The sequence below is a fragment of the Aulostomus chinensis genome, chromosome 12 (genome assembly GCF_037954235.1).
Source record: "Aulostomus chinensis isolate RoL2024-O1b breed Wild chromosome 12, RoL_Achi_v1.0, whole genome shotgun sequence".
NCBI classification, from domain to species: domain Eukaryota; kingdom Metazoa; phylum Chordata; class Actinopteri; order Syngnathiformes; family Aulostomidae; genus Aulostomus; species Aulostomus chinensis.
In genome coordinates this window covers 11,288,574-11,304,236 of record NC_141331.1, presented here as the reverse complement: position 1 = coordinate 11,304,236, position 15,663 = coordinate 11,288,574, and the positions used below count along the sequence as shown (strand labels likewise).

Here is a 15,663-nt window from a genome sequence, read left to right as displayed (position 1 = left end):
TGGCTATCAAACACACAGTTTCAGTATAATGACCAGTGATGTCACTTGATATATTGTAATTACAAAAGCTTGACTGATACTGGATATTGTTTGGGCTGTACCAATGTTAGGGATAAAAAAACAAAAAAAAACCTAAGATTGAAACATCAGCCTATAACGTCCTTGCAATGAATCCACAAAAGTAATCATCATAAATGTGACAAAAATATGTAATCATTGCAAGATGTTTTACTGTTTAAAAATACACTTTATTGTCCAAGAAGATATTATTTTAATGACATAATAAATGAAACAGGGAATTTAGTATTTATATTATGTTCTGCAAAAAAAAGGTTTCATATACTGATGCCAATATATCGATAGCAGGCTGACAAAGGCAGATATGACTGGCTACACTGATACTGTATATCAGTTGGGCTCTAGTTTAACATTTTTTGGTAGAAACACTTTTCAAAGGATTTTTCACTCATATCTGAAGGAATAGTCAATTTCTTTGGAGTGGAAATGAGAGTCACACTGGGAGAGACTATCAGCACATTCTATTTTTGGCATCTGCTGTCAATATCCCGTCTTGGTCAAACCGCTTAAATCAAGCGTAAACAAACAGTTATTTTCCCTGGATGTTATCTAAGGGAAGCTCAAAGACAATCACAATGACAAGGTCACATTTTAAGTGTGATGGAACTCTGTCTAATCTGAAGTCACATCATATGTTTATCTACTCCATCTACCCACAGGTCACTCGGTCACAAGCAATCAACTGTGATTAGCCAAGTTAACAACTGCATGCACATGAACCGGGGACATACAGTAGCCTATAGATACACACACACACACACACACACACACACACACACACACACACACACACACACACACACACACACACACACACACACAAACAAGCTGACTGCAAGCCCCCTTGCGTGAATTCATGCTGAACGAAGTGGATAGCTGAGCTGCAGAGATGCTGAGTACTTCCAATAACAAGAGTAGAAATATACCATTGACATTTACACCTCCCGACACACATCTAGTTTAAAAATGAGCAGTGCTGTATATGCTACTCTCCCACAAGACATATATAATGATTAAGAATTAAACACTTTCATCAAGACAAGGTTGTGTAAGCAGGCCATTCCATCCCCCGTGTGCACACAGTACATTTTATTACATGAAAACTTCCCCTCGGCCTACAAACTAAATAATGCACAGTTTTGGGGAGGGGGGTAATTGAAGCTGGCAACATGTTTGGAAGTTACATGAGAGAGAATCGGATCAAAATCCATGCTAATTGTAGCACCTACCATATGCTGTGCGGTATTTAAAAGACTTAACTCTACTGAAATCATCCACTTCCATAGCCACCCTCTTACAATGCATGTACAGGTTTTAATTTAAAGAGTAAAGGAGAATAGAGAACATGACATGAAAGATGCAATACAATGAATAATTGGTTGAGCAAGTCGTGATCATGGCTTTGAGGGTAAAAGACTTCAAAAAATACTGATATGGAGAACCAAGCATGAGAAAAAAATGTCAGTCAGACATTTTTTTTTTTAGTTCTATAGAAGTATAGCACGTCGAATACTCACTTTGATCCGACTTTGTAGGGGATGTGGGGCTGATCTTCTCGGCGGAGTTATCACTTCCATCATCCGCAACGTAGTCAAAATTCAAAATAAACATCATCACCACACCCTCTTCGTTCTTCACCGGGATTATGTGAATGTTACACTGGAAGTCCGAGCCTAAAAAAAAAAAAAAGTAAAAAAAGTAAAAAAAGTTGACTCATATAACTCTTTTCCTTGTCACAAAGAAATGATGTAAAAATCATACGCGTAAATAAATGACCAACACTTCCCTCTTGTTTCACATGGACGTTGAAAAACTAGGGAGAGGTTGATCTGATTTAAAGGTCAACGCCTGCATGTCACAAGATATTAAATAGTCTAGATAAAGCCTAAGGGTTAAACAAAGTTTCTGTGCATGAATATGTGTGTTTTTTGCACATGTTAAGTGTTGCATGGCTACTTGCAGCTGTCACATATATTATTTTAGTGACCAATACAAAGTGTGAAAATGTCAAACCTTGTAGAAGCCGACACAAAAACGGCAGAAAATTGTATTGTGCACACAACAGTTTAGTTGGATAGATAAACTGAGAGGACAAATTACTGCCAATTTAGAGGGTTAGATTGTGCTCATAGGAACCTTCACTATCACTGAACGTCATGTGAGGCAGTAGAGCAGAAGACCAACCCTGATCTAAACTTAGTCTTGAGCCCAGAATATCACTATTTCTCAACTGCAGAGAAAGCTGTTGATGCCTGCGGGCACGACTGCCCACCAATACAACACTTGACCAAACATAAATAGGGTACAATATCACAGTGACTGTCTTTAGTACAGGAGATGGCCTGTAATCCCAGAAAATATTCCAACATTACCACAATATCTTAATCTACATATTCAAAAGATGTTTTTGTTTTTTTTATTTTTATTTTTAGAAGAAATAATCAAATGTAGGAGTATTTGTCACCTGGCACTGGCCAATGAATCTAAAATTGTCCCTTTGTCCCGCTCTCTATGTAGGTCTCTCTGTCTTTCTGTCTGGCTTGTTGTGTTGCTCGTACTCGCAGAGGACACATATTACCAGCGTTCACTGTAATCTCCTCAGGGCTCAACAGACACCCTGCCAGCAGCATTCATTAGCAGTAGACTTGCTGTCTGACTAAATATAACAAGCTTGGTCTGCCTCAGCATGCCAGAGTTCTTTTGGAAGGATTTCTGCATCAGAACTCCCTTAAGTAATGCTGCATTGTCATTAATGACAATATGAGAATGTGATTTTTAATGCAAGGAAAAAGAACAAAAAGATATAAACATATGAGTGTAATTTTAGGTATGCATGTACATAAGACAAGGAGATGTGCCTCAATCTTGCTCGGTGTCACGGTGGGCTTGTAACATGTTGAGTAGGAGAGCAGTGCTTAGAGAGCTGTGAGTCTTAACGTAGAAAATCCCCTTTTCATGAAAAGCCCTTTTCTGCATTTCTCAGAAATCTTTCACCTAATTGTACGCCGTACTTCTATAAAAGGGGACATTTTGTTTTGCTTTTGATTCGCATCGTAAGAGAAGATGTTAAACGCCAAAACAAAGAAAATAAGGAGAAATGCAACACACTGTTACCCGCATGTTATTTCCTTAAAAATACATGCATTTGCAGTTACATCACTGAATGAAAAACATCTCATTCTGACATTAATTTAAGTAAAACATTGAATATGTTATGTGAGAGAGCCACATGGACTTGCCGATACCACAGAACAAAGCACTATTAAAGCTATTTTAAGGTTCTGTTTATGTCCCCCTTCTGTCCTGTCCAGGACCGTTGCATATACTAAAGTAGGATTTGGGGAAATGAGGTTAATAGTTGACTTCATCCCTTTGCTTGCTATTAGACTATGTTTCCTTGATTCCATCTCTCTATCAGCTCTATGTTGCAACGATGCTGCACAACAATGGATGGTAAACAGGATGATCTGACAAAGACACATCATATGGTATATTTGCAAGTGACAATTTGACTTCTGTATTTCATTGAAGAAAGGTACATCCAAATTCCTCACTAGACAGGTGAAACGTCACCTTCCTACTAAAGAAGTGATGCACCGATCTGATACTGATATTGGATATCGGCCCAACAGTGACGCAAACAGCTGGCTCGGGTATCGGCGACAATGAGACTGATACAGGGCTGATCGTTTACCAGGTAACTTGTTTACATTACTTGTGAACTGTGATTTATCAGGTCTGAACTGTTTTGCCACTCTAAGTCTGATCACACGTTTCCTCCCTTTTCCATTTAATAAGAACTGACAGTTGAGAACATTTAGAATGATGCATTTTGTTTTAGGGAAGTGATGCCACAAGCCTGATCAAGAGTGATCTCAGTCTCTTCACACAGACACAGTGAGCCACACAGCTTGTTAATTAAATCCTGATAGCAGATCGGTGCTCGTTATTGGCTGATACCCAAAGTCCAGATAGCGATATCCTGTATCGAGACAGACAAAGTCAAGATTGGTGCATCCCTAAATTCAAGATGATATATAAAAACTGTAAATATTTACATACACATGTACTAGTATCTAAGGGATGGCATGGCTCAGAGGTAGAGTGGCCATCTAGTAACTGAGGGGTCGCTGGTTCGATCCTGACTTTCCCCGGTGACCATGTCCAAGGATCCTTGAGCAAGACACTGAACCCCTAATTGCTCCTGATGGCCCTGCGATGGACTGGCGACCCATCCAGGGTGAACCCCACCTCTCGCCTTCCTTTCATAAATGTGCCACATTGTTAGAAATATTGTTGCTCTTATGCAAGACACTCATCTCCTAGAACTGTCAGCTGGACTACAGTCTACACAATATTCATAAACAATGTTTTCTATAAGACTAAAGAACTAAATCTTTATACAGTACTGCCTGAATGTTGTACATAGCACTCAGCCTTAACAGAGCTTTCATTTTAGGCAACAAATTCAAATTGCTAGAGGGAAAGATTATAGTTTTGGTGAAATGGTAATCCATATATTGTGTCACCTACATTGCAAACCTTTGACTGTATCTAACAGAACAGCACCAACCAAGTTAAAGAGAGTTGTTTGTGCATAAACGCAGGCAAACAGATGCTCCACTGCTTCAGCTTGCAGATGCTTTAAATGTTGCAGTAAGTTTTAAGAATGAGACAAGAAATATAAATCAGGGAGGTTAGTCAGAGAAGCAGCAGCATACAAATTAGAAATCATGTTTGCTTATAGCATTTACAGCTCCCTGCTACATCGTTTTGCAGATGTAACGGAATCACTTATCAGGGAGGTATTTTTATCTCACAAAGATAACCTAGGCATCATGGAAATGCATAAAAGCAAGATTCTTTAATAGTTGTGCGATGGGGTTTTACCTCACCAGATGGGAAAACAATGGTCACGCTTAAAGGCTAAGCAACAGGGGGTCGCTTCTCATCTGGTCTCCTGCTGAATGTCACTTCAGCCAAAATGGATGAAAGGGAAGCATCTTTTTTATCTGCTAAGGTAAATCAGCAGAAGCTGTATTTGATCTGATGATACGTCCTAATCACTATATTCTTATGTTTCAATCTATTTTGTACATCGGTGAATTATTAACGTGAGGGAACTTACAGATGTCACATTATAATCAGTACCGCTTTTTTCCCCCCATTCACCTCTAATAGATTCAATGAAGAAAATAATTTTAAATATTTATATCATATGAGTGTGTGCTACACTTGGTGCACATAGAAAAAAGGGAATGTTGTTTTCCTGGAAAAACAAAACCCAAACAAGCACTGAAATAGTATACAATCAACTGTAATGCCATCTGAGAGTCCAACCATGTACTGGATATATAAACCATCAACACGGAATACATTAGCGGTTGACTATAAATGTTTTATTTTTTTTGAAACATAAATGGAAGAACTCATTCATGTTACTTTTTAATATTTAATCTGCTCATAAAGGAGACCGCAGTCCACTTGTTTTTATCTGGTTTTGTACCTCATCTTCATGCTACGAACACCAGCAGGGTGCTGCAGAAGGACGGTTGGATGTACGTAGGGCTAGTAATTCCACCGTCTAGTATGCTTTTGGGATTCCTCTCATGATAACTTTAATTTAATGACAATTCGACCCTGGTAAGTGCTTATACACAGGGATGTGACTGCTGATCCTTTTGGTTTGGGAGTTTTCCTGACACTCCTACCATTCAACACTGTACATTCTACTTTGTAAACATGGCTACAGCTGCTACACACTGACAGAATTGTAATTTGTACCAGCGAGAGTAAACACCAGTTTATTCTTTACCCTTCATGTCGCGTGCTCGCCAACCAGACGAGACACTTTAACTTACACCTGCTTGAATGAAAGGATGTTGCACGAGGACAAGTGTCCTTTTCATGATGGAAATTTCATTACTGTAAATTCTATTTCCATCATTAATTATTAAAAAAACAATGCCACTTGATAAAGGGATCCTTTTAGACACTACACACACACGGATGACTTGTGGGTCAAACAGAGTTGTTAACATAAATATACAATCACCTGCCAAATTTTGGGGTTTATATATGTAGAACTGAAGATATGACAACCCTGCAATAAATCCTCCATTCATTAACAATCATCATATTCAGTTTTTATTTAACCTGTTTGAAAAAAAAAGTGTTTTTTGGAAGCCATAAATTGTTGTGCCAGTGAGCAGTGAGATGCCAGACATGAAGACAGATACCTCTCTCACCTCTGTGAGCACATCAAGGAGACAGACACCAACAGACATCGAATCATAACTAGTTAGCTCAGCACAGTGAATGGTAATGGGTGGGAAGTGTTAGCATACCTCAGTCAAAAGTCAAGAAATCCTTCTTTTTTTTTTTTTTAAATAATCCTTGCCTGCATTAAACTAGAGTTGTGTGGAACATTTGTGATGACATAACAATTTTAAGCTGACTTTGCGAGAGAGGAGGAGGATGCTTCCATCTGAAAAAAACATAACCTAAACTGTCAACTTTTGACTGAGGAATGCAAACACTTCCCATCCACTACCATTTATTGTGCTAAGCTAACTCGTGCCCTGCCGATCTCTGGGGCTCTCAGCTCGTTATTGCACAAGAGAAGGGTGTCCATCTTCTCATCTGGCTCCAGGGAAGATGGACAATAAGTGTATTACCCAAAAATGTGGCGTGTTCATTTGGTATTTTCCAACCTAATTAATGGGATGTGCAAAATTGGGAACACCTTTAAGTATAGTAGTTCAACAGCCCCATCATTTAGAGCTTCCAACATGACCACTGTGAAGGGCTGTTATATTGGTTTTACGGGTGCACCTGACAAAACTGGAGCTGAATATAGCTGCGGTCTGTTTATAGCTGTTCAAGTTCCACTATAGATTTTTAAATCTTGATTCAAAAAAAAAAGAGGAAAAGCTGCATCTTATAGGGGTCTCCTCATTTGATTATGATGTATTTAGGCTTCATATTAATCTGCATAAGCTGATCTGCTTTAGGTAGAGACATGAGTAATAATGTCGAGCAGAGGGACTTGTTGTTGTATCTTTCTACCAATGTACTACCCATAACTGCAGCTTTTAAACAGTACAGCCCCAGACTATTGCCTGGTAGTAGACTTGTGTAATGAAATCTGACATGTTTTAGGTTTAAGGCTATTCTGCTTAAGCCAATACACAATGTTACTGGGGCATAGCCAATCGGGACTAGGGCATGCAGGGAGAGGCCGTGCAAGCTAACCCTTTGTTTAGAGTCTTTAGGCCTTCTGGCAATATCTAGCCCCAATGAAGACTCCTGTAAGCTACACAGCCTGGCCTAATTTCATCTTCAATCAGTGTCACCAGAACCATCAGGGATAACTAGCAGCTCAAACCACATTTCATTTGCGCTTACATTTATTGAGTCATGATATTTTGCCACACGATCCTTTATTCTGCTTAATTTAGCACAAACATTGGCAGGCTGAGTGCAATGGATGGTAAAATTAAATTCAGCATACAGTAACTGATTAAGAGAAAAACACAGATGGTATGCAGAAGAATATTAGATCACTACCTCCAACACAAGCGTCCCATGAGATTAAAATAACCTGTGGATGAATACACCAATCCAATACAAAGCAAGACCTGTATTGTTATAGTGTTCAAAGCTCCAGCTGCTCCTTCTCCAGACCAATAAACTTCCTAATTATTGGCAGATTTGACAGAAACCCGTCCGTCCATTATCCATCTCTATCTGTGTGCCGTTTGTAGTTTGTTACATCATCTTGGACATGCTGATTCCACTCTTCACCTCTTACAGTGAGACACTACAGCGAGCTGATGAAAAATGGATGTGCTCTTTTGGAGGCTAGTCATCCAAGTGTCCCGCAGCATACCTTATGCACTGTCGGCACTCGGTGTCTCTGTCCGCTCACTCCCCTGCTTCTAAAACCCTCAGCAGGGGTGCACGGCTCTTCAGTCCCCTTGGTGGGGAGTCACCTATGAAACCCTGCACCCACGCATACCACATGTCCCGGATCATTCACCACGGTTAGCTAAGCTGCCGCTGTTATGTAGCCATTATCCATTTAACTTCCCTCCGCTGCACGGTGTCAGCTTCCTTTTGTTAAGACTCATTCAGGTACAAAGTATTATTACACCCAGTGGAATAGGATAGCTTTATGAAGCCATCAGAGAGCGCATTTATCTCATTGATTATGCATCATTGCTGGAGGAAAAGAGTCAAGCCTTTGTTGCTACTGATATGACATTGCTTCCTCAAAATCCTGATTCCCACCATAGTTGGGAGAGAGGAAACAAACTGTGCCATGTTGCAATTCCTCTTCACAATTAAGGCAGCACAACAAATATTTAGAGCGACTGAAAATAGGGAATTGAATAAAGATGCTTTCAAACATTAAAAACTCTCTCAGCTAATGCTGATTTATATGCCTGTGCGATTCGTGACAAACAGTAGGTACATTCAGAGCTTTACTGCAAAAGATTAACTGATCTGAATGAGTACTGATTACTTGAAAATGCAGTCAGGAGAGGAAACGTGAACTACTTTTCACCCATCAGCCTATAGAGCAACTTGAATCAATACACGGCCATCATCGTTCTCAAGGATGCCATGAATCTTTCATTTCCTTATAACTGAAGAAGAGTGAGGATTGCGTCCTCCATACCAGTTTAATGCATTTGCTCTGTAAGCTGCTCATTCCCAGTCACAGCACTGTCAGCCCTGGCATCTTTATTCATGAGCACACATGCTCACTATAAATTCCTCCGAGGAGTATTAAGAGTTGTGTCTTGAAGCCGTGATGCACACCAGGGAGGATTGCGAACAGACAGAAAGCGATGATTATGTTGGATGTTTTTTTTTTCCTTTTTTCTGGAGCTCTCATCCGACACGCTTTAAACATTACAGGCACATGACGTTGAGATGGAGTGCAGCCCGTGTGTGGAGGATGGGAAGCTAAAGTTGCTTTAAAATCCCACTTGTCAAAAAACCAAGCTGTTCATGCTCCGCCAAACACACCCTTGAGTGTTTTGTGTAATTGTCTTGCATGTGTCTAAAATACAATTTTAGCAGTGTAGCAGCTGGCTCATGGTTTCGTCCCGATTAAGAAAAACGGGAAGAAAGGCGAGGCAGGTGGCTGCTGATGGTAGATTAAACATGTATCCATGGCCTAGAATCTAATCAAACTCACAATTAAAAATTTAAGACCTGGCTTCTTATGATTAAATAAAATATTACAGCATTTTCCTGTCATATACGACTGTTGGTACAAGCCTTAGAGGTTATCACGCAGTACAAAACAAGAACAAAATTACAAGAAAATACAAAACACAATGCATGATCAAAAAAAATAATGGAATGGCGTGTTCTTGTGCTCTATAGAGGGGCTCTTTTGGATTGACTCCACACAACGATGTCATACTGACCACGAAAAGCTCATGTGAGAGCATGCCAGGAGGTGGTCAATCTGGGGATTTATGCCACTGAGCGGTAACATCGCATTAATTCCCTCTGACTTGGGATTGTTGCCTCTGCAGTACACCATTCATACCAGAGCTAGGATAGATCACTAACCCATGATAACCCCCACCCCTGTTATTGTTGGAGCAAACATGGTTAGAATGAAGTGTATTTCCATGCAAAGCACAGGTACGACACTTGAACTGATTAGTGAATTGATCCGCCATCTAATAAAGCGACTGCTGCTCGCAACAACATGGCTAGAAGCTTCTTTTGCAGATGTATTCATAGTCGAGTCATAAAACTATACGGAGCGGCTGCTGAACTCTAGTCGTACATCAAAGCACAAGAACGTCGGATCGCCTGACATAAACGCTTAATTTATTCTTTTTATATTGTGCTTATTACATCTAAAATGAAAAAAAAGAGTTGCAAGTTACAATTCCGCCTGGTAGAGTTTGTGTTTTTGATGTCACGATATCGATAATCACGGCAAGAAATAGCCTTCAATTCAGCGGCTACATTTTGCTTTAAGTTACTTGGATATTTTCACCGTGTGTGACTTGCTGCATCTGTAGTCAGAGTCATAACATTACACATTTCACACAGCTGCAGCATAACTTGAAAAGAAGGGAAAATGACTATATTTCTAATGCACGCACATTGTTTGTTGTTCTATTTTTCCTTGCAGAGGACTCTCTTTTGAAACATCTATTCAGAACCCCACGATCCATAAGGAGGATCAAAGTTATCTGCATAAATACATACATAAATACCTCCAGCGTAAGCCTTCGGAGAGAAGTTACTTTGAAGCTGACTCTTATTGATATCAGGGATAATGATACGTTGTGTAAGTGACTCTGTCTGGTCAGTAACAGACTGACAGCTCGCATCGTGGTGTTGGACGTAGTGGTGAGCTGATTCTCTCAGGAGCAACATGTCACAGAAGGACCTGTCTTGTCTTACGCTGTCACACTCTCGTGCCAGGTCGTTGACTCACCATCCTTACGGTAGTAGGTGATCTCCACCTTGCGCTCCTCTGACCCCTGCAGAGCCTGGGCCACTTGGCTGATAGCATCTTTGTCAGTCAGTTCACCGTGAAGGAAGTCACAGGTACAAGGCTTCTGCATGATGTCTGGTCTAGAGAAGCCTGTCATCTCACAGAAGCCATCGTTGCAGTATATGATTGCACAGTTTTCCACCCTGGCGTTTGCTATCACAAATTTCCGGTCTGCAGGGACAAAAAAAGAAAAGAAAAAAAAGTGTACACTGTAGGCTGCCAGCTGTTTTATATCTGACCTTGGAGTTCAAGTGTCAGCTCACAAATAAAATCATTAATCCTGTTCAATGTATCTTAAATATGAGAAATGATCTGTAAACAACAACAAAACCACTTTCTTCTCATTTTGTATTAATCAACAAAAGTGCATATGTGTCTTTTCTTGATATCAGTTCAAACTTTTTTAATATTCCTTTATCTACCATGAGGGAGCAGTAATTTTACATTATGAAAAAAAAAACAAAACATACTCACTCTGACCCTCGAATTTCCGAATTATTATTCCAAGGAATGTGTTTTGTGGAGCAACGTGACCTCTTCTTACAGGCATGTTTCTTCTCAAAATATCCCGCGATCTTCCCTGAATTCCCCACGAAGTTACAGATGTTGCCTCTTGGAGATGCTCCCTTCCTCCCAAACCATACTGTACTCGACGCAGCCTCTCTGTACGACTTTAAATGACCTTCCTACTTCGCCGAGGAGTTCTTTATCCCGCTTGTATGCAGGAGCATGTGAATGCCTCTTCTCCCAGACGCCCAGAATCGAGGACAGTTGCTGGAGTTAAATTCATTTCGCTGAGCATTTTGCATTTAGAGAAGAATGCGACCCCGACGTTCTCAATGGTGGCGGTAGCAGTGTGTGTGTGTGTGTGTGTGTGTGTGTGTGTTTGAGTGAATGTGTGTGCGTGTGTGTGTGTAGGCGAATGTAGCGGACAGTTGTCGATATGCCCAGGATAGTGACGTTTCTCCCAGGGGGCTTAGTTCCCTCCACCTCGGATGGATAACTCCCAGCCTTGTGCAGAGTATAATCGGAATAAGCTCTTATTTGGGATTTTATGCTCTACAATATGCTGCCCAGTTCAGGAGCAAAGTACATTTTTAAGATAATTTACAAAGAGTAGTGATAGAGGATGGCGTTTTAGTAGTTCTGAGCTTCTAATGTGGTTTTATACGATGGTAGCACTCTCCCAATGTTGTCCAAAGGCGCAATGAAAAAAATCCATCTTTCCAAAGGTTATTTCAATGATGGTGAATATATTTTCTTGAAAATTGTATGGAAGACTATTTAGGACAGAGAAAAAAATTAGCAATAATTTTCAGAAATCATGGATAGAGGTTTGAAATTTTTTTTTTTAAAAACGAAGTTGAAAATGCGGGAGAAAGAAATTCCAAATGTCAAGAATAAACCTTTTAAACATATTCAAATTGTATCACCAAAGTCCCCAGTGTAGAGGAATTGGTGAAATTGTGTCCAAGAATTCAGTTTAAAAACAAATAAATGATGTCTCTTTTAGAGAATAAATATAAAATGTTGTTTTTGACCAAAAATGTGTCTATTCAGAAAGAGAATCCATAGAAACTTTGAGGAGTTGGTTGCAAATAACCTGAAAATAAATGACATTTAAACTGTAATAAGGACATTTTCCCTTTTTCTCAACATCTCACCTTGTCCACATTTAAAATTACTGTTCTGTAAAAGCTGATCACGCAACCTTGATTTAAACGTGCAATCCAATTTTCTATCTCCTGCAACACATTTTCTTGCTGTTATTTTATGTATTTTTTATCCCAAAAAGAGGCAGAATTCTGGGTACTAATAAGGTTCCACAGTATTTTCTCTTCCTGGAAATAACCTGTCCTCAGTGTACAGTCTCTAAACATCCTGATCCCACAGAGCCATTTAGCTGTTTTGGGCTGCAAACACAACAGCATCCATATTGAGTGTCTACCATGTCATGTAGTTTTTGGTTCCCTGAGGCAGTTTTATGATTTGTGATATTGTGCTATACTGACTTGACCTGACATTTTTGTTGCACCTCTGAGAGTGCCACATAAAGAACAAAATTACCTAGTTTCTATTCTCGGCACGTGGACGTTGGCGAACTTCTCGGCGTGGCTCGACATGAGCAGATGTCTGTTCAGTACAGAACAACTGGGAGCCCGTACTGCTAAAAGACCCCTGAATTTGCTGTCCATAATGAAACCCCATATATTCTGAAATCCAGTATTAATTGGTGCTTTAGTCCTGGTTTGGTGCTTCACTACTGGATTAATGCGCCAACTCCTGAGAGAAATAACCTCCAGGTTCTGCTGCACAGGAGCAATTCTGTTTTATTTAGGGGCTTGATGAAGGTTGTAGGCACTCAACTATGAGATCTGGTGATCCAAATTAATCAGATGAAAGCTGCACAGACATAAAGACTGCACTGTTGATTCTCAGCTGTAAGTAGGACTCACAACAGTCTAATATGATAGGCTGTCACATGAAGCGTAGCATTAGCTCAGGCGGGGCGCTGAAGTCACGCTTGTATTGGCAGATTGCCATCAGCTGCTTTATATGCTTCACAAACATCACCTCATTCACAGCTGTGTGGCAGAGCTGCTTTTATGTATGTGATTATCATTAGTAGCCTATATGTAAGCATATGGCAACTCCCTCCGCCGTCCCAACCTCCTGCTGCTGCTCTACTTTTGATTTAACGAAAATCATCTTCATATATTCCTATTAAAGTTAATCGGCTGTCTTGGCAGAAGCCTGGTTGCTTTGCCAGAACTGTTTGGTGTTAAAAAAAAAAAATATATATATATATATATATATAGTACATGGTAAATTAACAACATAAGTGAACTGAATTTGATTCGATGGAAAACATAAACAAGTCCTCTCAGCTCCATATTTCTCTGACATTTTTCTTTGGATATTAAAAATAGCTTTATTTCTAATGGAAGGTGGTGTAAATGTGAGCGATATTAACACCATCCCAGGATACGTGACAAGTATTTTTTTTTCAATATAATCAAGCAGAAGAGCTGATTTTAATACGCTATTTGCAGCTTTATTCCCTCACCCCAATAATGTGAAAATACCAAGCAAACCTTTTCTAACATTTGTCAGCTGATCTTTCGTAAATTCTCGGAAGCGTCTGAAAACTTTCCAGAGAAGTCAAGCCCTCCTGAAGCATGAGCTGGACTGAGGCGCTGTCCATGGTGCTGCTGCAGCTTCACCATCACTGCCAGCATCCTGTGGGAGACGGGATGCTGATATACTGCTGTCAGATGAGCAGTCACATGACCACCACCCCCCACCCCCCACACACAAGCTGTAAACACTTTTTTTTCCTCAATCATTCATGCAATTTCCATCAACAGCTGCATTTGAATCACATATGTAATCTAATCTGAGCTGACTACAACCAACAGCCAAGTGGTACAAATATGAAAATCTATTCATAATGTAAAATCTCACTTATAGTTCTGTATCTGTTCCAGGATTTCAGATGAGCTCATCACCCATCTGGCCAATTGTGATTACGTGAACACAGTGAATAAACACAAACATGAACATATCCAGAAATCCTATAAGATTATCATGAAACCATCTGAATTATATTGAGGTTTTTCATCATATAATACCAAAAAGCATGATCAGTGACCTTAAATAAGTTAAAAGCAGGTTGTCACCATTAGCTTATGTGATTGGAAGGTTTTAATAGTTCCTTCAGTTTTAATCACCTATATTTAGATGATCAGACCTGTGGCTATGTCTTCTCTGGACAGCTGGGGTACCAATTTTGTGTCTTTAAAAGTAACATTTAAGATAGTCATCACGTGTTTTCCTCCTGAACCCATAAACCCAGTATTTCCCACGCCACAGAGCCTTGCAAATTGCATTTGATTAGATCATGGTTGCATTAAGCCGGTATGCCTCTCCTATCGAGCACTCAACACAGCTTCAGTTGCACCTTTCAGGGGATAGCCATTACTCACCAACAATTCAACTACAAAATCCTGTTTTTTATGTTGCATCTGATGGTGAAAGTCAACAAGACTGATGGTTTAACAGTTCACCTGTTACCAACAGTATTATAACTAATGTGAGAATGATCATTGCTGCGTGTTTCACTTTGAGGAACACACTTAATTAAGACTGGCACATATGCTGACTGGTAAAAGCAAAGGGTGGGTGAGGGGTGATATCTACTGAGAGCTGCACACAAGGGGAACGATATCCCATGGAGAGTTGTGTGCCCCCTGGGTAAAAGCTTGCCTGCCGTACAGCTACTCATCTACATATGAATTCCACTTAGAATGAAGAGATCTTTTTCTGCCTGCACACTTTAATTGCATGAGGGGAGGCAAATGTTACGTTGTGTGTATTTATTATGCATTCTCATCTTATCTCATCTTATCTTATCTGGTCTTGTCTAAGTTTATCTTATCTTATCTTATCTCATCTTATCTCATCTTATCTCATCTTATCTCATCTTATCTCATCTTACCTTATCTTATCTTATCTTATCTTATCTGGTCTTGTCTAAGTTTATCTTATATCTTATCTCATCTCATCTCATCTTATCTGGTCTTGTCTAAGTTTATCTTATCATATCTTATGTGGTCTCATCTTATCTTATCTGGTCTTGTCTAAGTTTATCTTATCTTATCTTATCTTATCTGGTCTTGTCTAAGTTTATCTTATCATATCTTATCTGGTCTCATTTTATCTTATCTGGTCTTGTCTAAGTTTATCTTATCTTATATCATCTTATCTTATCTGGTCTTGTCTAAGTTTATCATATCATATCTTATCTTAACTTATCTTATCTCATATTATCTCATGTCATATCATCGTATCTCATATTATCTCATGTCATATCATCGTATCTCATATTATCTCATCTTATCTGGTCTTGTGTAAGTTTATCACATTATATCAAATCATATCTTATCTCATCTCATCTCATCTCATATCATCTTATCTCATATCATCTCATCTTATCTGGTCTTTTCTTAGTTTATCTTAACTGATCTTATTTTATCGTTGCATTTTTT

The 15,663-nt window shown here is 39.4% G+C and overlaps 1 protein-coding gene across 2 annotated transcripts in view; it reads right to left on the bottom strand.

Annotated features, from left to right (window-relative positions):
* kcnh7b (potassium channel, voltage gated eag related subfamily H, member 7b) overlaps positions 1 to 11,679 on the bottom strand; it is a 40,330-nt gene extending 28,651 nt beyond the window's left edge. The window contains exons 1-3 of one of the 2 annotated variants that reach the window (XM_086220112.1): positions 11,090 to 11,679; positions 10,556 to 10,786; positions 1,596 to 1,751 (exon numbers count right to left, since the gene is read on the bottom strand). In XM_086220112.1, the coding sequence (XP_086076238.1) occupies positions 1,596 to 1,751; positions 10,556 to 10,786; positions 11,090 to 11,165 (463 nt within the window). In that variant the 5' untranslated portion in view covers positions 11,166 to 11,679. Of the gene's footprint in view, positions 1 to 1,595; positions 1,752 to 10,555; positions 10,787 to 11,085 lie in introns of both variants that reach the window. The other variant, XM_086220113.1, reaches the window with a different exon arrangement.
* Positions 11,680 to 15,663: the final 3,984 nt, after the last annotated feature.